General features: G+C 40.4%; 1 protein-coding gene across 1 annotated transcript in view; it reads right to left on the reverse strand.

Annotated features, from left to right (window-relative positions):
• Positions 1-81: 81 nt before the first annotated feature.
• The window catches only part of myo6b (myosin VIb), a 33,170-nt gene continuing 9,531 nt past the window's right edge, over positions 82-23,720 (reverse strand). Inside the window, exons 11-34 of the mRNA XM_041061188.1 lie at positions 23,631-23,639; positions 22,557-22,737; positions 22,066-22,210; positions 20,301-20,458; positions 19,864-19,955; positions 19,287-19,359; positions 17,875-18,002; positions 16,814-16,909; positions 16,272-16,442; positions 14,972-15,010; positions 14,650-14,743; positions 13,717-13,847; positions 13,413-13,490; positions 13,166-13,295; positions 12,052-12,142; positions 11,235-11,385; positions 9,743-9,951; positions 9,550-9,628; positions 7,316-7,476; positions 7,122-7,172; positions 4,876-4,979; positions 3,657-3,791; positions 2,346-2,564; positions 82-1,892 (exon numbers count right to left, since the gene is read on the reverse strand). Coding sequence (XP_040917122.1) covers positions 1,693-1,892; positions 2,346-2,564; positions 3,657-3,791; positions 4,876-4,979; positions 7,122-7,172; positions 7,316-7,476; positions 9,550-9,628; positions 9,743-9,951; positions 11,235-11,385; positions 12,052-12,142; positions 13,166-13,295; positions 13,413-13,490; positions 13,717-13,847; positions 14,650-14,743; positions 14,972-15,010; positions 16,272-16,442; positions 16,814-16,909; positions 17,875-18,002; positions 19,287-19,359; positions 19,864-19,955; positions 20,301-20,458; positions 22,066-22,210; positions 22,557-22,737; positions 23,631-23,639 — 2,925 coding nt within the window. The 3' untranslated portion in view covers positions 82-1,692. The remainder of the gene's footprint in view (positions 1,893-2,345; positions 2,565-3,656; positions 3,792-4,875; positions 4,980-7,121; positions 7,173-7,315; positions 7,477-9,549; positions 9,629-9,742; positions 9,952-11,234; positions 11,386-12,051; positions 12,143-13,165; positions 13,296-13,412; positions 13,491-13,716; positions 13,848-14,649; positions 14,744-14,971; positions 15,011-16,271; positions 16,443-16,813; positions 16,910-17,874; positions 18,003-19,286; positions 19,360-19,863; positions 19,956-20,300; positions 20,459-22,065; positions 22,211-22,556; positions 22,738-23,630; positions 23,640-23,720) is intronic.

The raw sequence follows: 23,720 nt of genomic DNA on the forward strand, positions 1-23,720 counted from the left end.
CAGGAAGTACAAAACATGCTTGCAGTCAAATCACATTCCAGTTATGACTCATTAGTGTTTTTTTTATTAGTTATTGGTTTTTGTTGGTATTAATTTACAGCAAGATCCTAAAATAAAGTTTAAAAAAATTCACCAATGAAAACCTTTAGTCTGTTTTAATCCAGTTGATCACTTAACTGGAGCGAGCCTCAGCTTGGTGACGACAACAGCAGTACATTAGGCTTTGTTGTTTAATTAATCTACACACTAATCTTGTTAGCTGCTATTAGCATTAGGATGTCAGATCCATTTACAGAGCGCTGACCACCAGCAGCTGTGTTACTAACTTTGTGAATTGTCTACAGTGACTTAGCAGAGAACAGACTGAAGAACATGGGAGCATACATTTATTTTCTACTGTAGTCCAGTGCAAAGGCCAAAGTACAACAGACAATCAAAAAGGGAACATATGAATAATTAGTTACAAGACAGTCGACTGTATCTTTTCAGTAAATATGTGTGAGTCTAAACAAAGGTAGTGTTTGATTGACCAATGAGATGACTTAAGTGTTCACGACCTGACCAACAGAGGAGTCAAGTAATCAGCTTAATAAAATATTACACGAACAAACACACATCACACACACAAATTACATTATGATCTGTAAAACAACCCCAAACCCACAAAACTGCAAAGAAACGTGCACACTTCCCTTCTTGCATATTAGATAAACAACAATAAAAAAAAGTGTCCTTTTTCAAGGATTTCAGTCAGCAGAGGTGTGTGTACGTGGTGAGGACATAATGGATGGATAAAGGAGGTAACAAGCACTTCTTCAAGTTAATAAATCTTTCTTAAAAAGTTATTCTGGAAGAAAAATACATTCTGCAACTACAAGAAGAAAAGGATTTAAGAATTAGCCACCACAAGATTATTGTTTCATCTGCTACTGTCAGATTTGTAGTAGCTAGAGGATGAAATATAATATTAGAATCTTTAATATGTCACTTATCATAAAATACAGTATAAGGTTTTTTATAATTTTTCAAAATATAACTTATTCTCTGTCTCTTAGTTGTATGACCTTCTATCCATGATTGTCACGTTTAAGTATTTTATGCAAACCTGAGAGAGAAAATCATCGTGTGAAAAATTCAATTCTTTCTAATCAAATCAGATGCATGTATAGACATTTAATGGTAATTATGGTCTTAATTTTCAGACGACTATAACGTGTGACTCGAAAGACAAGACTGTTTCGCACTACTAAAATTCAGCTTTTCTCTGAAAGTAAATTTTTTTGTCCCTGTTGCAGACCATTAAGGTTTCAGGTTTATAATTACAGTAGAATAGGTTACGCACCAGTTAAGACTTCCTTGGTGTTGTGCAGTGATATTTAAGGCCTCACAGTGTGTATTCAAGCATAGGTTGAGAAGAAGACTGAACACAAACGCTAACCCTACACCAATAAGGTGCTTCACTGCAAAAACAAAGATACAAAAAGAGAAAATAAACAACATACAAATAGTTAAAAAGGAGATGATTCATCGTCTTTCTCTGTGCTAACTTCTTTTCATCCCACAAACCGCAGATACACTGTGCCCTTTTAATGTGCATGTCTGTGTTTGTGAGTGTGTGTGTGTGTGTGTGTGTGTCAGTGTCATGTTTCAGGACTAAATTGGTATTTGTGTGCTTATCTTGTGTGCTGTGGTTCACTTGAGGAGACTCTGGAGCATGGCGGTAGCGTACGTAGGGCGGGCCTGTTTGTTCTCAATGGCTTTCTTGAGGTACTGAATCCCATCACAGCGTTCCCAGATTTCTTCAAACTGCCTGGGCAGGATCTCCGCCCCCCTCTTCCTGGTCAGGCCCGTTTCCTCCAGACTCAGCTCACACATCTCCATGTCGTCTTTGCCTGAGTGATGGAGGAACGAGGATTTACTGTACATTTACTTAGCAAAAGCCTGTATGTAAAGCTCAAAAAGTTGTGCTAAAACAATTATTTGATTGACATAATCTCCAAAATAAGGATTTTACTGCTCTCCTTTGATTTAGATCTTTGTATATCTTTTGGTTTTGAACTGTTTTTCAGACCAAACACAGTACTGGAAGACCTTGGGCATTTTTCACTCAATTTTTTTGACTAAGCATTTCCCAGCCTGAGATAAATCTGAGGCATGACAACATGTTTACAGTTATAAAAAAGAAAAAAGAAATTATGTTACACAAAAATGTGTTGTATTCATTTTTTTAAGATTATTTTTAAAATTATTTGATGGTGAGATAAGGCTTATCTGCAACCCTAAAATAAATATACTTTGATTTTTGGATATTGTCTCTAAAATGTGACCAAAAACACCTGACTCACCTGCGACCAACACAATGGGCCGTTTGTCTGGGTGAAGCTCCATCTGTCTGGCTATCCAGGGCCCATCGAAGTGGGCGTACCACCAGCCTTTCTTTTTATTCTGGGGGTCCTTGTACTGGTCGGCGGGCCGGATGAATGGTATGCGGAAATATCGCTGCTGGCGGTTCATGGCCACTTCCTGATGCTGGGTTGTCATCGGAGGAGCTGGGTTCTGTTCAGCTGCAGAGGGGACAGAGAGACAGTGTGTGATCATTTAGATATTCGATTTGAATTAAAAGTGGAGATTGCTGTGTATCTCCAGAGTAGCATTGTGAGGAGGAGTATTAATAACAACAAAACGTGCCATTTGGTTTCAAATAAATGTAACATTGGAATACTCATGTTTTACTTGGATACAGAACAGAAAACAGAAAACAAAGTATAAAGCTTTCAAAACATACAAGATGAAAAAAGACCCAGGAAATGCCCAGGAAAATACCCCATGGAAAAGGCATGTAAAGCAGCTTTTAGCCTCTTATGAAATGGCCCCTTATAAGACCCCTGCTGCATCAGCAGTGGCAAAGAACAGGAGCCACATGTAAGGCAAACAAAGCGCAGCCAGTACAGCTTTCAGGAGCTATCATATCATAAGAGAAAGGAAAGTAAATACAGTGAAAGTAGGAGCAGCAGCGAATCTAATGTTCCCATTCCCCATCAAACTTAATATTTGTTTTTAAGATGAAAAAGAAGGGAAATGCAGAGCACCAGCAAGCTTTCAAGCAGCTAAATAACATTTCATGTATATATGTGTGTGTGTGTGTGTGTGTGTGTGTGTGTGTGTGTGTGTGTGTGTGTGTGTGTGTGTGTGTGTGTGTGTGTGTGTGTGTGTGTGTGGCACAAACCATGGTTGGTTGAGCTGAGAATGAAATGAGCAAAGCAGCAAGCTGTCATACTAGCAGCCGCCGAACCTGACGAGGCACGGCTGGCAGTTACTTGCTAATTAGAACAAATATTTCTGACAGAGCCAGACAGAAGGCGGCTGCATTTTCAGGCCTTGGTGTTTCGTCGGCTAATTGAATGTTAGAAAACACAGGCGGGCTATTTGCAGCTGGCAGATTCCTGCCTATGAGAGCGAGAGGTGAAAGTGGAGAAAATAAACCCTTGTCACCTGTAACCTCATGCGCCTGAGGTGAGGTGCGCATCTGTAAATCTACAGCATGTTTATATGCTGTATATGAGAGGATACAGATTTGTGTTCATATCCACAGGTGTAGAATTATATTGAAAGTAATTCAGAAGAGCAGAAAAAATTGGCAAACACTTTCTACTAACCGTAGTCTGTGACAGATTTAGGAGCTCTCTGATCACTGCCGTCATCGTTACGTTTCTTGTTCTTGGACTTCCATGCGTGATACACCTTCAGACGACGGTGGAACTCCTCCCTGCAGGCTGCCAGCAGCTCAATGTCTGTCCACACAACAAGAAACCAGTGAGTACTGAAATAATGGTGACAAACAAAAACTGATGGCAACACGGTGAAATACTGAGACATGAAACATAGTTTACGATACCACACGTGGTTTACAATACCTAATGTTGTAAAGAAACTAGAAACAACCTCAAATACCAACTGGATGAAGATAAAATAACTGAATAAAATCAGGGAATGAAGCATGTTGTATTGGATCTTGATGAATGAATCTTGATTTTGATGAACTTATTTTGAAGCTTAAAATATAACAGTATAGTAATGATTTTAGGGGCTTACAGTGTGTTTTCTTCCCTATGATGAAACACAAAGAAAACATAAACAACATACAGTACTTTTGGGGAACATCAGACTGTAATCAGCTAGACTTCAAACACAGCTTTTTGGTAACACCACCAAAGCAAATAGGTTCCACAAATTAGCCAGATGTCCTTGGAATCCCACAGGGGATATAAGAGTACCTAACACTGATCAGAGTACTGTATACAGCGGCAATTATAAAGGCATGGGTGAAGGGAGCCAACAGAAAGGCATCTGCTTTTCCCGCTGACTGAGAGGGTTGGCTGGGAATGACTAGGAAGGGCAGAAGTCTGCCATCCTCCCTAATGGTGGTAATTTCCTCTCTCCACCACTAAAACGCATGCTGATGAGCCACAGCAGCTGTGGGAACATCCTCACATTGGTCTTTTGATTTTCTCAGGTCCACACTCTGAACAGCTGCAGTCTCGGCTTTTTAACAGTCACTTTGGCTACTCAAAAATCTACTGAGAGAAAAAAAGCCGCAGAGTGCAGATGAAAACTTTGCGTGTACGGAGATGGTGCCACACATTTTGGGGTAATAAAAGTGCCAAAACACGATGAGCTGCTGCTGAATTATTTAATGTTGGCACTGAAAACTGTAAATACATTTGGAATGAAGGGCAGCAAAGATGTGTATCGTGCATCTCACTGAGAGCCGTTTCAGCTCAATCTGTTTGTAGCAGCTTGTTCAGTGCACGCACACTTTGTTTTGTTGACAAAGGTGGCAACATGCTGAACTTGGGTGTGTTTGGGATTTCTCACCACAGGAAGTGTTGATGACATCTCGCAGCTCAGCGTATTTCCACTTGCTGAGGTCATACTTTTTCACACCGGCAGCAGCTTTGGTCGCCTGCACCTGAGGACCCCTATGGCAAGGAACAGATGAACAAGGGTGTAGAGAGAGAAAAAAGAAAGGAAAAAAAACTGAGTCTGCAAACAGGTACAGTAAGTGTGACAAGGTGAAACAGACACCCCACTTCTTTCAAACCCTCCTCATTGTCTCAGCCGATTAAATTCACATTAGAGGCCAGTCAGCAGGGGAGCTGAAGAGAAGAGTTTGTCCTCATCCTTGCAGTCTCCTGTTTCAATATCACTTAAAATAATGCAAAGCTGTTCTAACGTTACAACTTTCCAGACTTTGCCAGATTACATCTGCTGGCATTTTGAGAGTTTTTTGACCCAGAAACAAGGAGTACTTTAATATCAAACTCATGGCACAGAGCTGCTTAAACGACTGCTGCAGCGGGTCTGAGCTCATGTCTCCAGCTTCCCTGCTGAGCTGAAGCTGCTAATTCAATAATGCAAAGGATTTACGTCCTCTATTTACAATCGGAATAGCTGCTAATGTCTCGGTGTAAAGGATTACTGATCTACGAAACATTAGCCAGATTAGCATTTATGAATCATACTAACTGGAAAGATGAAAATGATTCTGGCTGAGGCTTTACTTTTGCTGCAGGCAGGAAAAAAAGAAGAATCGGAAGTGCAGTGATGGCCAGGGCTTTGCTTCTGGCAGCAGGTGAACAGGAAATAGATTGTTGGAGGAAGAGCAAGGTGGAAGGAGCCCGGGGTCTTTGGGTCATCTTTTACCTACTATGCCAGCAATGCCAGCCAGTGTGCATACTTCTACTGCATGCATGCTTTCATGTGCTTAAGCTCTGTGGTGTGCACATGCAACAAACGTGGCCTTTGGAGAGGCTCTCTTGCCACAGATCTCCTTTTGGTTGCCAGGGGTCAGCTGACTCAGAGGGATAGTAGGAGACACATGCGTGAAGTGGCTCCTGGATGCATGAGCCAACACTGACAAGATTACAGGCTACTGGATCAAATGTAATGTCTGTGCTCACTGGACCTGCAGATAAGGACCACACAGGCTTTGAGAGAACTTCTCTTCTTCCTTTGTAATACTGCCATGGTTTTATTCAACCAGTTCCAGATGATGAAATTTGAAATACGTTTTCCTCTTCGGGTCTCTAGAAGTCTGGAAGAATCACGTGTTTAAACTGGTTTAAACATGTGGCTCTTCCAAGTTTTGAACACAGCTCCTCTTTTCCCCTGTGGTAAGTGGGCATGGTGTGAACTTGATAAAACACTCTGAAGTGTCCTGATATAAAAAATGCTGGAGCACCTCGTTAGTTATTTTTGTCTCTATCAGGACGCCTTGTCTGGTGTTCACCTACACACACACACAACTGTGTGTGTGTGTTCACCTACACACACACACAACTGTGTGTCAGCGCTGGTGCTAAGCACAGTCAACAGTAGAGAATAAGCATAGTGCCATTTTATACAACTGCAAATTTTGTTTATTACATATTTTAGAGGAGTTGTCAGGGAGTAAGTATTTGCTAACAGCTATCTTCACAAATAGCAACGATTCTAAACATCTGGTAATTAACAGCCACTGATATCACTAATGAGATTTAAGGTAGAATTAGAGTGAGTGAGTTAAAACCTACGACAAAATTTCTCTTACTACATTTACAGAATATACAGTATATGTATCCAGAGGACATGAACACCGAAAAAGCTAAATTTATAGACACTGAACGTGTGAGACGGGGGGAAGCACATACTTAGTCGAGCTCAAGGGCTTGTGCCGTGCACCAGCACTGCAAAGGACATGGACAAGCTTTAAACAGTGCAGACTCGTACAGAGCCAATTAAGATCAGGGATTTAAAAAGATCACATACTGCACATTCTGATCCCACCTCTCATTTGTGATTTGCTGCGCCATCTTTATTTTTTAAGTAACCAGTGATCACACATGATTATCCTCTGAGTGGCACATCTCATGATTTATGCCACATGAAATAGCACCTACCATACATCTAAAATTGACTGGTGATTTCTTAAAATGAAGGATTTTTCTGTTGGCTTTGCATTGCTGGTATAATCTTGCATCTATTTCAAGCAGCTGAGAGATTTAGGACTATGACAGAGATTAAGACAGACAGTGAGGGAGGGAGGGAGTGATTATTCTTGGTGTTAGGTACTGATATCTTACATGGCCCTGGCTGAGGATGAGGAGATAGGAAGATCTGAAAAAGACTCATCACTGGGAGAAAACACAGCAACAGGAGAAACGCAGTTACACAGGCATGCCGAGGTCAACACCGCTTGTTCACTGTGCACTGCATACTCTGCACAAGAGCAGTATGTATCATGGAAAGGTGTGCATTGTGTTCACATATACAATACCTGCGCAGGCCTGCGTCCATCTGCCCCTCCTCAGTGATCAGCTCCGCCTCACTCTGGGCGATTCTCATGGCTAACTCCCTGTCTCTTCTCTCCTGCTCCAGTATAGCAGCGTGTTGGACCTGCTCCTCACGCTCCAGAGCCAGCTGGATTTCCAGCTCCGCCTGTAAACACACACAAACACACACCACAACACTTCCGCTCTTAATGTGACTTCACAAAATCTACAAAAATCTAGATCCTATCTAAATTCCAAAGCTGTCGTGTGTGCCAGACCCTTCATAACACTTAGAGCTCAGCTGTGGGCTCAAGCCTGATTAGGCATATTTATCCAGGTTGTAGGGCTGCTAATAAAGCTTTACTGGTCATTTGTCTAGACACAACAGGGTATGCAGCAAACAAGCATTCAGCGACAATCAGTAGGAACATTTTGAATAGGTCTGACTCAGACTCAAACTCCAGGTTTTTATTTTGCACATTACAGAAAAGAAACATCTACAGCATAAGTATCCAATGGGAACCTATATATATATGAATCAATGAATATATGTATCTATCTATATCCTGTATATGCATCTATCTCCTTAAAGAAAGCCACTAATGAAGTCCACAATGGGTCCTTTTCGCCGAGGAGCTTTAAATACGAACGCCTTTCCAGTTAAGAATATATTATTCATACTGTAGAATGGTCCAGCCAGTAGCTGTGATACATGACCAGAGTGAAGCATGAGAACCAGTTGTAAAAACTGTGATGGTTCCAGTATGAATGTTGATCTGCAGAGAACTGTAGAGAAGATTTTATCCTAAATCCCAGTTTCATCAATAAGTCAAATCAAATTCATTGTTTGTAGAATGAGGTCTGTGGGACGCACTGACTCACTCTAAAGTGGATCCTGAAAAAACACATGGGACGCCTTCAATCAAGTGGTGCTCTCCCTTTAAGAGACTAAAAACTGCAGAATCAGAGAATGGATGTTGCACCAGAAATAAGGTTAGGTTGAAAGACACCATGACACAAAGCAAGATACAGCGCTAAACTAACCTTTGACACAGCAGAAAATAGCAGAGAGTTCTGAATAAAATGTCACTGAAGTCATAGCAGACACCCTTAGAAAGTTTCCTGCTGCTGCTTTGAACCTTATAACTGCGGATAAACAAACTTTTGCAAAGAGTCTCCTGAGACATGTGGCTCATGACAGCCTGGTGTCAACTGTCTCATTGGAAGAAAGAAAAAAAATGACAGCATGCAAATGTCCAACTGGCCTTGGGCGAATTAAAAAAGAGCTTTAGATATACAGAAGGTGTGATGTGCATGTAACAGATGGATGAATGGATGGTAAAGAAAGGCGAGGAGGGGGACCAAGTGAGTGTAAAGAAAAGGCCAGAGGAAAGAAATAACGATGAAACAAAATTGTGACAATTAGATGTGAATGAGTACAACAGATGGAGATGGATAAAGGTGAGAAAGTATAGATAAGAGTCAAAGGCATAATTATAAAACCTAGGACAGCGCATAGAGGGATGAAGTAGTTCAGTTAAGGGGAAACTGCAGGAAGTGGAATCATCAATCAAGACTGTGGGAAACCCTCTGAGAATATGACCAATGTCACCTCCCAGCTGTTGCAGTGGGAGGCAGCAAATGAATGTTTGACTCAGAGTGGAGAGCTTTGTTTTGTAGTTCCTGGTTTTAAGTCATGTTACTCTTGGTTTGGTCTTAAGTTTTATTCCACATTTCTTGTTTTATTTTGAAGCCCTGGCCTTTCTGTGACTGTTCCTTGTTGACTTCCTGTCTTTGTCTCATTTCCCGCCTTTGTTGATTCTCTGCCCAGCCCTAATGTGAATCACCTGTTGCCAATTTACCCCAGTGCACATAAGTAAGTCTTGTTGCTCCCCTGTGTCTTTGTCATTTTGTCAAAGATACAGATCTGTTGTCATTTCTGATCTTGTCCCTGTGTTTCTGAGCTCATGTCTGCAACATGTTCCCTGCCTACAGCAGCATTATAAGTTTATTTTATATTTAACTTTGAAACAGGGAGAAATCAATTCAGTGACACGGTTCAGTTTACTAGAAACAATACTGCATGTTATACTGTGGAAACTGGCCCAGTCAAGGTTCTGCTCAGTCTAGGATGAGAATTAAGTCTAGGAAACCATTTTATTTAAATGTGATAGTAAGAGTGGGGTTTGAGTGCAGGGAAGAAGGGGTCAGTTATAGTCACATTGAGGGTTGTCCAAACCTGTATAACTTTCTCTTCCTCCTCTCTCTTTTTTCTGTCCTCTTCCTCCTGCTTCCTCTTCAGCTCCATCTCAGCTTTCCTAAAATGTTTGTGGAAGAAAAGAAAAAATCTTTACTGAGACTGACAGACAGCTTATAGTCTCAAACCATCTACCGTTAGATTTAATAAAACGTATTCTCTCCCCATCACTTACAGTCTTCTCTCCTCTTCCTCCTGTTTGCGTCGCTGCTCTTCCTTCTCCCTCCTCTTCCTCTCTTTCTCCATCTCCTCCTCGATGTGCTTCAGCCTCTCACTCTCCTCCTCCTCTTGCTTCTTCTTTTGCATGGAGGAGAGCAGCTGCTCTGAGCGTTTCACCAGCCCCTGGTACTCTGTGTCAATCTCCTTCCGAGTCATCACTGTGGTCTGGGGTCAAGAGAAGGACGAGCACGGCAGGTCACGGTCACAAACTCAAGACCTACTTTTTATTTCTTTATCCAATTGTTGAATCAACTCTCAGCCTCAAGTGTCAGTGGACTTCAAGGCCATGGGTGGCTTTAAACACCATTACTACAAGGTGCTTAACATGATATCCTGAGTTTATTTGAATAAAATTTTGTCCCATGTGCTACCTTTCAGGGAAACTTTGAGGTAGTGACACTGAGTACACTTATCCTGACTCGGCACACACTTCAGTGTTACCATGGCACAACCTTCCCATGTGGCAAAAAATGGAAGACACTGACTGACACTTAGTCTGTCACTTGCACACCGCAGCCACAATGCTCAATTCCCCACTATACTTGTCAGACATTCAGCGGGAGGAGAAGAGGTCACTGTATTGTGAAGATTCATTAGAGTGAGTCTCTAACAGTGGCACAGGGAGGGAAGATGACAAGGTCTTGTCCCCAATGTTTAGAGGCCTGAATGACAGCCATTGGCATCTCATACATTATTCACTCAGAGACGCTGTGCCAGGAGCGATTTCTAAGCACTCGCTGCGCCATGAGTGTCCACAGTGGGGCCGCTAATAAGTTAACGAAGGAACCTAGGAGAGGTGGAGAGGCTGATTGTGGTGAAGAGGAGGGAAAGGGTCAGGAGTCACTGGTGCATCAGTGTCAATCATCATGCCTCGAGGAACCTATGAGCACTCCGATCATAACTGTTGATTGCATACAGGTGACTACAGAGTACAAAATTCCAAGGTAATTAACACTATTGGGGAAGTCAGTGCCCAAATGTCTGAACAGCATGCGGATGTGTTTGTGATGATTTCCTGTACCTAGAAGGTCCAATAAGGCTGGTGCTTATTGCACAGGGAGAGCTGGGATTTCACTAACCAAGTCTGATAATTTAGCAAAACAGCCTCACTAAATTAAATTATTGGAGAGGAGAGGATTTCTTCTTCACCTAGCTCTTCTTTTTATCCTGAGGTGATTGAAAATATTGATTCTGAGAAAAAGAATGAGAAAAGGGCACAGGGCACTTAAGAAAAGGCATAGTGTACAACAGGAGAAGACTCAATGTGCCGCGAAGCTACAGGTGTGAACACAGGGGAGCATATACAAGGAGTTCTGAAAAGTCTTTTATGGATCAACACATATAAAGAAGAACTGCAAAATCTCAGATTGCAGCTCTAAAATCACTAGAGCAATAGTCTTTGGGTGTGCGCGCAGTCAGGCCCGCTCAAACACCTAACAATGACTCACCTTTATCTTAGCTAAAAGAGCATCTATGGAGGCGGCCAACTCTTGGACCTGTTTGGCCATCTCCTGCTTGCCCTCCTTCAGCACGTTTACCACCTCATTGAACCGTTCCATGTGTTTCTTCAGGTTTCGAACCTTTACCATTCCATCGATGCTACGAGAGGAGAGAAAAATGGCAAAAATTTAGAGCACATGAGAAGTTTAATTCAAATGGACATTAATTAGAAGAAGTGATAAACTAGTGACTAGCCAACCCTGCCCATCATGTACGGTATTTCTTGCCACATATTCGCCAAGCGATGCCAACTTTTGAACGATTTAAACCTCCCTTTTAGCAAACTGCATGTGTGTATGCTGGCATAAAACATTTCCACATGCATCTAAATAGAAAAACCCATCACCTGGATGGCTGCTTAGATCAGAGTCATGTTTCCACATGCAATCCAATACAGCAAGAAGTGGTGTTTGCCAAAGCAGTACAGTGAGACATAATTTCTCTACAGATTACTTTCTAGATTGATTTGAACCCCTAAATGCACAATGTAGGAAAGCCATCAAAACCCACCAAGCGTGATTCTGTTTAAACAGAAATCACACACACAGAGAGGAAAAGAAACAAATAAGCGAGCAAAGGGCACAGACAAGCACAAACATGGTAGAAGTTATGCATGAATGTGAGCAAGTGCGCGCGTGTGTGTGTGTGTGTGTGTGTGTGTGTGTGTGTGTGTGTGTGTGTGTGTGTGTGTGTGTGTGTGTGTGTGTGTGTGTGTGTGTGTGTGTGTGTGTGTGGATTAGGTACAAGAAGGTGGCAGAGACTCACCGTGGCTTATGCTTCTTCTTGCACAACCACATCCGGACAGTCTTCTGAATCTTAATGCAGGCCAAAGCTCTGTAACTCATCTTGTTTTTAACTGTTGGAGATGAGGAAGGAAAGAGGATTCAAACAAAGATAAATACTTCTCTTCTTTCACCATAGGTATTTCATGCCCAATGCCCACTTAAATGGGTAATGTTTCTTCACATTCTCTTGATAATCTTAGTTAATTTTAAAATGTTTTATACTAAAATACTTCTTTATTACGCCTTTAAGTTTTGAATAAAATATAAAATGCATTGGAAAAAACTTATAGCTCAAATTATAATATAGCTAATAATGCAGCTATGTGTAAACTGCCATAATGGGCACTAATTGATTGGGCAAGTATTGCAGAATATTGTACATACACTATACATGCACTCTCTCTCCCTCACACTGACACAAATGCAACTGCAATAATGAGGTGAAGTGTTGAAGGAAATAAATGACCAGGACCAGGAACATAAATTTCCTCAGGTCACTTAAGCAAGAAATGTGTGGTCAAGCAGAGGCAATGTTCTGCTATAACTGTAATATAATTTCATTTGATGCTTTTACACAAATAAGCAGAAGCCAGCCTGCACTTTGTTAAATGGTGGAAATCAATAACTCAGCACAGAGTGTAATGGTTCAAGGAACTGCTTTTAAAGTACTGTTCCATATTGCTATAGGCTGCTGCTTTCAATATTCAGAATGAATGGAAGAGTCACATGGACTGATTCAGGCCATGTGGCTTAGGGCACCACAATGCCAGACACATATTGTATAACCAAAGCATTACAATCTAAAAAATGGGAAGTGAAAATGTGACTAGCAAAGGTTGCTACCTGAAACAGACAAAAGCCATAGAACAATATGGTTTGATAGTGATTAGATAATTTTTTCAATGTTCAGACCAAGTGTGGCAAATTATCTTCACTACACCAAGGTTTGACAAATCATAGCCATTGGAGGAATGACGAGACAAAAAGACTATTTAAAGCATTCCTAAACTACATTCCAGATGCTTGTAGAGATGAGTTTGAGGCGGCTTGAGTTACACTTTGCAATTTCTGTTGTGTCTGTGGGTTTAACATACGTTTGATGACAGACAGGCAGCACCACTGGACTTTCTTCCAGAGGCTACACACCAACCACTTGTTCACTTTCTTGAGCAGCTCTGCAAGGTGGTCTGGATCAGACTTCATGATCTGGTCAAACTCTGCAAACTGATGCACACGCGGGCACACAGAGACAAATTAAGCAACAATCCTCATAAGTCAGGGCATATTTGTGGAAGGACCTCCGAAATCAAGGCGTAATTAGTTTTGCTGACTTTGCTGTACCTTTCCAGGACGGAAGAAGACTCTGGTCAGTCCAAACTTAAAGTCGTTGTCATTCAGTCCCAGAGCTTTGAACAAAGCCTGGAGAGGAACAAATTCACATTCAGCGACACAGCAAGACTGTATACGTGGAAAGAATTTAGTGCACTAAACTGTTTATGTTAATCATATCCCAAATGGGTCAGTGCAGTTTTTTTTTTTGCTTTGAACAAATTACACAACTAATTAGGCTTTATTTTAAATAGATTAGCTTGTTATTCAGACCCAACAGCACATTTTGTAAACTATTCAATTTATGTAATCCCACCTTGCAGAAAAGTCGTGGATTCAGTCGTGTAAGTTTATCTGGCATGTACTGCTTATACATGTTGTAGAGTTCATGGAAGGGGGCTCTGGAGGGGAACCCACCCTGCATCAGGTCCAACACTGACACCATGCCTAATCAAAGCAAACACAGAAAACAAAGAAAAAGTGGTTTGGACATACAAAGGGTTATCAAAGAGAAACAGGATTGCCTGAGGCACACACTGTTAAATGTGCACTATTGACAGTCGATGATAGGAACACTACAACATTCTTATTTTACTTACAGTATGCTATTCCATTTTATTTTTAGCAGTTTTTTAATGGGGTTTTAAGTAATCTGAAGCTAATGACAGATTCCCCCATTGATCTTATAGTCAGTGCCCAAAGTGTGGATTCAGAATTTGCAAAAAATGTCAAAATAATTTTATGTAACTATGTAACTAAACTCTAAAGTCATGACAGTGTACAGTGCAATATGCAAAACACTGACAAAATGCACTAAAATATAGTATAATAAATCAACTCAAATGCCTTCTGAGGCTTTTCCACTCACTACAGTTTAACATAATTTAACCTTTGTGGGAAGCAGTGGAAAGAAATGCAAATTTACATATTCTGCACTGCTTAAAGACTGGAGGCTTTCCCTCTTAAACAAAGGTCCACTATTTAGTTCCAATTCTGCATACTACTTACATTACCTACTGTATTAAAAAATGTTTTTTCATTAGGTTGTTAGGTATACCATATTCATATATTATAAAAACAGTGTATCATAAGATGTTTCAGTATTGTCTATCTCCTGCAAGTGGACTCAACCTACTTAAATTACTCCACAAACAGTAGCACTTCATTCCTCTTAAAGATTGTAAATCGTGAATGTAAGAACTTTTTAAAAATTCTACAGTACATATTACACATACTGTTTTAGACCTACCTGAGCACTGCAGCTGTGAGAGAATCAGAGCTCCTTCAAACTGGTGGCTGACCATCTTCAGGTTGGGTTTCACACAGCGGATGAAACTTGAGCCCTGCACACACAAAGATTAATCAGGAAAAATCGATCTGCTGGCACTTGGTACTTCTCAGTCTGTGCCTGCTGTCTTTATAATTGGTATCTGAATAAAAACATGCATTCAACAGCAGCAGTGTAATAAGTACCATTGTAAAGGGTGATTTATTTTATATTCATTTAAAGCAGGAAACCAAAAGATTTTTTCTGCAAAAACACACAATGAAACTGAGTGAATTCTACTCACAGTGCTGCGAAGCTTCTCCAGCAGCAGGTTCAGTTGGGTCTGTGGGTGCAAGCAGACAAAAAGACCTGTTTAATGATGCTTTGTGTTTAAATGTTTGTGACGAAGTTAGCCAAGACAAGAAAAACTTAACAAGCTTATTATCTAACAAAACCAATGATGCATTCAGGACATACTGTGCAGTGTTTCCCATACACGGACTTATTTATGGTGGCCTGCCACAATATCAACATTGACCACCACATATCGATTTTCTTTTCTTTTTTTTTTTTTTTTTTTTTACAATTTCAAATGGGTAAATGGGTTATTTCATTGAAGAGCTGTGCACAGTGAATGGATTCACTCAGCCCCTCCTTGCCCCCTTCGTTCTCTCTCTCACGAACACACTGACAATGGACCCGTCTGTCAGAGTCCTACTGGCTGACTATTGTGAGCAAGAGGAGAAATCCCGCTGCATCAGTCGCCCGGTGGACTGTCAAAAAATCCATAAAGTTTTTACCTTCCCCGTACGTCCCTTTACCCTCCTTGTCCGTGTGTGCCTGTCATTAAATGTGTGCATGAGAGCTTGATGCGTGCGTGTGCCGGGCTTATTGGCCAAAGAACAACCCTCACAGCCCCAAGTGAGAGTTGTCTGACACAATGTAAAGCCACGGAGGTGTACTGTTTAGTTATTTATTTGTCACAAGGTACTGTGGGAACCACAGCTGTGTAAGAATGTATGGCTTATGAAAGGTGCAACACACAGAAGTAAGTGATAGATAAAATAAGACTGGAATTGGATGTTTTGGTTGGTGGTGAAAAATGCTGCTGAAAGTTGAATACTTCTCACTCTGAAAACTTCTGTGAGAACGCCTCAATGTCTCATTCTTACTTTCTCTTCTTCTTTTTCACTCCTCCTGTTTCTAACTCCTCCCTATTATACCTCAAGCTGACTTTATCCAGCTTTATCCAGCAAGGAAGGTTTTCTTAGAGGAGAGAGAGGAAACTTACAGCACAGGTCTAGAGATCAGAGTTAGTAAAATCTGAAAAGAAGCTAAGACAGATAATAGACCATTGTTAACTGTTTTAGAGCAGTTTTCATATTGCACATGCATTGTAGAGGTTTTCCCCGTTTTTTTATACATCAATAGTCCTGTATGACAAAACACTGAAAATTTTCAAGTTCTTAAAATTATCATTTACAGGTTCAAAATCACACAAAGCGGTGTTAGAATTCAATGATTTCATAAACTAAAAACTAGCAGGTTTTATTCAGGTTCAGGAACGTTGTTTTAAAATGACAAATTTTAACAGTTGCACTGACCTTGAACTTGTTGCCAACGCTGATGAAGCTGAGTTTGCCTGCCTTCTGTTTGAAGTCCTTGGTGGTGTTGGAGTTCTCAAACAGCTCTCGAACAAATTTGTCTTTTGATTCACACACTAAGCTCTCCAGGGACATATGGAGGGCATCGTTATTCTTCTCCACGAACCGAGTCTGTGAACACACACACATGCAAATGTATACATTTATGTAGTGTAGTGTCGGACCTTTATACAGATGTATAAAATGCAAACACATATAAAGAAAGTCTCGATCCTGCAGTGTACAACACACAAGATCAATCAGCAGCTATTCTGATAACTGAGTGATCATTTAAGGTATTTTTCAAGCAGATACTCCAAATATTAATTAATCACTAATGAAAATAATAATTACTTAGATGCTTAAAATGACTGTTGACTGTTGTTGTAAGACACATCATAAACAGAGATATTTGGAGAAAAATATTCTACAGTAATACTGGATTTTGTGAATACCACCCTGCCTCAATAGCCTTATATAATAAGATTTGAGTTAAGAATGACCGTTTCATAGCAGACTGCTCCAGCAAAGTGCCGGATGATGAAGCCCTCATCATCCCGGAGATTCCTGTGAATGGTCAGCTTCGACTTCCTGGGAACCTAAGTGAGAGAGGAAGAGAGCAAATCATATTTAATGACAGTGCTAGACCACATATATATTGATTTCACTCTAATCCTATCCATCACCATCTCTACAGAAGAAACTTGTTTATCCACACCGCTGCTGAATGAGGAGGGCTGGTGTGGAGAATGAAACATTCAGATCAATGAGATGCAGTGAAATCCAGCAAAACAAAGGCATATTCCCACAAGCTCTGTACAGGGTAATTTGTAGTTATTTAATATGTTTACTTGGATGGATATGAAAGGGAATAACAACAGTAAAGAGATATAAATATTTTATAAATGCCATGTTCATCTTATCTATCTCAAGTGTTACAAAGGACCCCAAAAACTACCAACATTATTCTCATAATGAAAAATAAAATGTAGCAACCAGCATTTTTAAGCTTCATTAGATTCATTAGCTTCATTAGCGATTAGAACCACAATAAATTATCTTTACAGTGTGAAAACTGAACAGCAGCTCACAGCATGTTCCAGCACTTTAGATTAAGATTAATGCCTTTGAACCTATTTAATGCACAGAATTTATTTGAGTAATACCGCTCCGTGCAGTCGAGTGAGGTTGCAGCCAGCCACCTCTAATCTTGAGCTTGAACTGGTGTCGAGACTACATTTTTGAAAGGATTTCACGCTTTCAGAGATACAGGCAGCGACAAACAATGGTAACAAAGACAGAGACAGAGGGAGGGAGTGGGAGTGTGCGTCATTCACAAAACTGCTGTAACAAACAGGCAGACTAAAAATGACCACAATGGCAGAGCCATTGTGCAGTTACATTGCTCCCTGGTGTCACAAAAGAGCTTAATATACAAAGAAGGAGAATAATAGCAGAATAAGGGAGAGAAAGAAAAGACAAAAGGAGCGAGAGAATAAGAAAAACAGTGGAAGAGGAGAGAGAGGGAGGGTGAGGGAAATAGAGCACAGCTAAGAAATCTGACCGTCAGCCTGAAGTGGTCTTTATGTTTGCTGTGAACAGCCAGTGTGAAGTGTTGGTCGCTGGGCTGAGGAAGCCGGTTCTCTTCATCCAGAATATCCAGGATTCCCACCAGCTTTGCTTCCACTAGGTCTGGAAACAACAAATATTAATCTGATTTCTGTTTTTGTTCTGCTCTAGTACATACACTTCATCTTATCTTGTCCAAATTGGTAATATTTATAATAAGTTTCATCAAATGCATACAAACATTTTTAGAGACAACAACAAAACCCATGAATCTCTGCTAAAGTGCTTAAGTAGGAGGTGAGGTGGGAATCACAGCGGGCATTATAATACAGAAGTAACAAACTCACTTAACATTCAGTGTCTGAAAATTAGATTTATTGGAAATTTCCACTGTTTACTGTTTCTGGATGTGAATATTCAAAGCACAAAACATGTTCATCAGGATGCTCATTTAGCCATATATCTGAATTATTCATACGGCATGCTGCGTTTGGAATATAATCTAATAGCCAAGGACCTCAGAAAAAAAAAACATTTGCATGAACAAGCACCTGTGCATAAATCCTGAAGATTGATGAGTGAATTAATGGCCAACCCAAAACGGTCATTTGCAAGTCATAAATGTTATTCACGGTTGTCAGTTAACCTCGCACCTGAATAATCACAGCCTTTGAAATACAAATCAAACTTCTTCACCTTGATACACTGGCTACTTCATCCCATTGATTTGAGGATTCATTCAAGGACGGAGATAAACAAAAACAAGGGGGTAGCATTTCTCTGGCTTCTCGTAGCACAAAAGGGCCAATAAAACCCACAAATACACATCATGCTCGCTCCCTCCGGACATATGGATATGCCAGCTTCTTGGATAATGAGAACTCGGGTATTTTTGTCCCCCTGACAGGTGTATTTTCGCTGCTCTGACGTGTAGCCCAGAGGAAAAGGAATGGCCCAAATGAATTCCATGTGGGTGAGCTGGTGTTACACTTGAACCAACCTCAGAGCATTTGCGGTGTGTGGGCTCCACGGACGACCGCATCTATGTCAGCACAATTTGTGTTTTACTTCCAAAGATCACCCAAGTTACAAGACACATGTAGATCTCAATACACATACTCCTACACACATATGTCTTTGACTTTGATCATCTGAAACCAGTTCAAGTCAGTCATCTTATCAGCTTTAGAAGGAGATATATTCAAAGTCCTGTATTGCATATTTCTTTTATTTTGTACAGCGTATTGCCTAGAAACTTTTTCAATTTCAGCAATAACATTTTTCAGACAAATCGTGAACTTTTAAAAAGCGACTGTCCATACAGGGAAGTAAAGAAAAACATAATCAAGGCACACTGTCTGAGGGCCAACAGGGTGTTGGGAGTTAAGATGTCACAGAGGAACTTACCTATGCAGTCCTGATTGTCAACATAATGCACCTCATTCACTCCCAGCCCTTCCCTTTGATACAGTTCTTGCTCCTGCACAGACATGACAAAAGACACCAAATCAGTCAAAAATCAACACTGGACCAAGCATTTTGAAAATGGTCTGATGAAATTTTTAGTTTTAGTCTAGATTAGTTCCTGAGTGGTTTCATCCACCTCAAAAAAACAAACAAAAAAACATCAAACCAACAACACACGATTCAGATAATGAGAAAGAGGCTTAAACTAGAATTGTGGCACATTAATTGGAAACCTTGGAAGAGAATAACGTTAAGAGATCACAGGAGAGAAACAAGCCTCATCATGTCCCTTGAGAAATTAGCATTCTAATGAGATAGCGCACAGGAGAGATGTAGGGAAAATATACAGAGAGAGAGAGAGAGAGAAAGGCTGAGCAGCTGAGTGTGCCAGCCACTTCCTTCTGGCTTGTGAGCGAGTCAGTAAGTTTGGCTTGTGAGTGACATGACATGGCAGGTTTCCCAGGATAACAGAAGTAAACCACACCAAATCACCTTAATCCACACACTGCTCACCCACCTCTTTGAGAATACGCTCGTTGAAGAACTGCTGCAGTTTCTCGTTGCAGTAATTGATGCAGAACTGCTCAAAGCTGTTATGCTCAAAATACTCTGAGAGGAGGAAAAAAACAGAGGAAGCAGAAAATACATATATTTCAATTAATTCTAATGAAAATTTTTGCAAAGCCTGTGTTAATTATGGCAGCGATGGAAAATAATTCTCAAGCAAGGGCCCTGGTAATGAAGTATGTGTACGCAATTGGGTACTTATATTAAGAAACATGCTGTACAGACAAATGTCTCTTTAGTCTGAATCTAAACAACACAATGGAAAAAAAAATTGCCACTGAGACAACTACAAATTGCAGAACATCTGTAAGTTGCAAATTTTCAATTTGTCCTTTATATTCTCAGTTATGTTGGGCTAAATCCACACATTGCACTACGTTTTATTACCAAACCCAGCGATGTCCAGCACCCCGATGAAGTTGGAGGAAGACTCGAAAGGGAAACACTGGTTTACTCGTTTCACCACATGATCAAAGAGACGGCTGTACACTGCCTTGGCCAGGGCATCGCGGGCATTGTTTGCTTGTTCCACCTTTAGAGGCACCCTGGAGGGACACACAAAGTGGGGCAGTGAGAGAGTCCGAAACTGGGACATACAAGTCTCTTATTAAAACCTTGTCTTTTATTTTATTTTATTTATTTATTTTTTAAAATCAACCCAATTTTCGTGCAGCAGTAAAGGTCTAGCTGCATTAATGTGACACGTTTTGCTGTGTAGTGCCAATTCCCCTTCAGATTTTTATAGTCAAGCAAAGTGATTGTTTTAAAATTAAGGTTTCAAAGACAAAGACAACGTATGAAAACTAAAATATGAACTCTGAACTCTTCTGGGCTCTCTAATGACATTTCAGCAGCATTTATTTTTAAATATTTAGAGGGGTTGACATATGGGCAAAGTGCAGTTCCACTGTGGCCTAGAGTTCAACTCAGCTGTCCCAGCTGGGAAGAAGGTGAATTTAAAATTGTAATGTCTGTTTTTGCTATGATAGCTTTTTACCCACTTTCTTCCTTTTGATATTCCACCCACTCAGTCCCCATAAGAAGAAAAACCCTCATCCATTACAAACAGGAGTAGTCCACTTACCATACCTCTCAGTAGAGAGTAAGCTAGCTTTTATTTTTGATTCACTACTCCATGAGTTAAATGCAATAAGGCTTAGAAAACACATGAGATCCTTACAAATAATCTCAGTGACGGGCATTTTTATCAGCTGCAATGTTTCATATGCACATTAGTTAGACACTCAGTCATCCCTGATACCATCACGTCCACCACCCCCTCTGTTACCCTCAACCTCCCAGGGGTACAGTGGATCTGTCTGGGGCTTAATGACAAAGCCAGGACCCCTTAGCTCCACCTGCTCCCCCAGACACTGGACCTTTACTGTACTGAAGCCATGCACGCCTGCCTTGTCAGATATAAGTTGCATTATTTATGTGGAGAAAACACTTCCAGGCCAGGCCAGCATCTGGCCTTCCTGAAATATTAATCTACCAAAGCTGGCCCCGTCACTCAAACACCACATCACCACCAAAGTACACAGTAGCAGTGCCAGTATCGCACCATATTCTCATCTGAACATGTTTTTTTTCTAACCTGCAAGAAAACACCACACAATCATGGAGAAGTAGAGTTTACTTAAGCATAAAAACCCAAAAGTCGCATCTGCTTTTGTTTTACAGTGTCACACTGAAGATGGGCAGCTAAACAGTGGTGTTTGAGACAGATTCTCACAGAGCTCTTTCTTGCATATAAAGTAATTAGATCCATTATATACTCTCTTACATTAAGACTATAGAGTAACAGGCTTAACTCAGTGTCAGGATTTAATCCCATTGTCTTGCACAATAAAGACATCTTAATACTTTGCAAGCTTGTACTGATAAGTACAGCAACAACTGCCTATCCAGTGCCTGTGTTGATTAAATTCCAGTTGGTTAATCTCTGTCTGAGGATTATTAGCTATTTATAGATCTATCACGAACTCACTGCCTTCACTCAGTTCAGTTCAGTTGATTTTTTTTGTCAGTAAACAATGGCAGTGGCTGCTTTAAAACTTAAGAGAATTTTTTTTTTTTTTTTTAATAAAAACATTACCAAAAGAAGTTGCAAAGAGTTTCAGAGCTCAAAGCTGAACTGTACTGTTCTTACTTGATAACTGTTCCTTTGGCGCCCCCTGCTGTTGTGAGCATGACTCTTGTTGTGAGGCTGACACGGAGATCGTCCCGGTCCAGACCGAGCAGATCAGCGCAGTACTCCAGAGTCTGGCCTGACTGATTTTTTAAGACACAACCACCTGAAACACACAATAAGACAAATAATCCTTAAAAATCTCCACCTACAGTTTGATGTTCTGAACAATGTGCAAGATATACTTTTATTTCTGAATTATAACGATAAAGACAAACTGTAGGTCTGGTCTTAAAAAACACAGAACTGTGTCAACATTTATTGTAAAAGCTAATTGATACCAACTTGGTATTCCAATCAGGGAACCTCTGACTACTGGACAAAAATGCACTAAAAAATACCCCAGCAATGCAAGTTCTCAAGAAATGTGTTGCCAGTACCAAAATACTGATAATCTCACAGATTATCCTGTTGTAAACTGTAAAATATTTTAATCACAGCATCTGCCTCACCTGAGGAGCTCCCTGTTTCTTCAAAGTCAATGTTGCCCAGGTGCAAAACACCAGCAACCACCCTGAAAAGGTCTAGCTTCTCTGTGTCATCCAGACCAATTTTCTTCATGGCCACACACATCCTGTTGAAGTCGCCCTGGTCGTCAAGAAGAGGGTCCTTCAGAGCACCGATCTTTAGGTGCTGCAAAAGATATGAGAGAGTTAGAAACAGCAGAGAAACAGGCAGTGTGTAAGAGCCCAATTCTAATCACGATTTACTCAAAAAAGATGCAATCTGTGAATATCAATCTGTGTTCTTTATTTTAAAAGTTTAATTCAGTTCAAAAGTTTCATTTCAGTTGTCCTCAAGTATTGAGTAAATCTGATTCTGAACTGAGCAGGAAGTGAACCAACAGCCCACACTAAACTATAAAAGCCACACGTTAGAGAAGAACAAACCAAAAGTATTTCACAGCAATGTGTTAGAGGAGCCTCCACCAGCAGCAAACAGTGAGCACACCGTCTTATACACTAAGACTGCTCTGCTACATTAGCCTTATCTCCAAATGTACTGACAACTAATGTATTTATACTTCTAAAGACAGAACCAATCCAAAATTGTGTAATATCTCAGGAATGATGAAAGCAGAAACACCATACAGTAAGAAAATGTCAAGGGCAAAGACAAGGGCTGCACAATTATGCATGAATGTATTCTCTTGATCATACTGTAATGTAAGAGGCATTTCACATTATTGTATTGATGGGAGTTAAATACTTTAATTGTCCATGTCTGCAAAATAAAACGTTAATCTTTAACAAATATTGATTGTGACTAAGGAAAATATACAATAATTGTGCAGCCCTGCATTGTACAGTACGACTGAATAAAAGCTGAATAAGCAAACATCCTTTGCATTTTTCTGTCTAAGCAACACCCAGCAACAAAAAGCCCACCCCCCAATCCTGGCAGACACATGCAGACAAAGAGGAAGCATGCACTACAAACAGCATGAAAGTCTCAGTGTTTACTTCAGGAAGAACACAGGAAAAAGAGTAGGGAGCACAAAGCCCTGATAAGAGAAGAAACATCACCTTATTGTCCTATATACAGTAATAGAGACATGTGGCAGGACAGACAGATGTACAATGACTTAATTAGTAACATTTTAATAACACTAGAGG

This window comes from Toxotes jaculatrix, chromosome 17 (assembly GCF_017976425.1).
Source record: "Toxotes jaculatrix isolate fToxJac2 chromosome 17, fToxJac2.pri, whole genome shotgun sequence".
NCBI classification, from domain to species: domain Eukaryota; kingdom Metazoa; phylum Chordata; class Actinopteri; family Toxotidae; genus Toxotes; species Toxotes jaculatrix.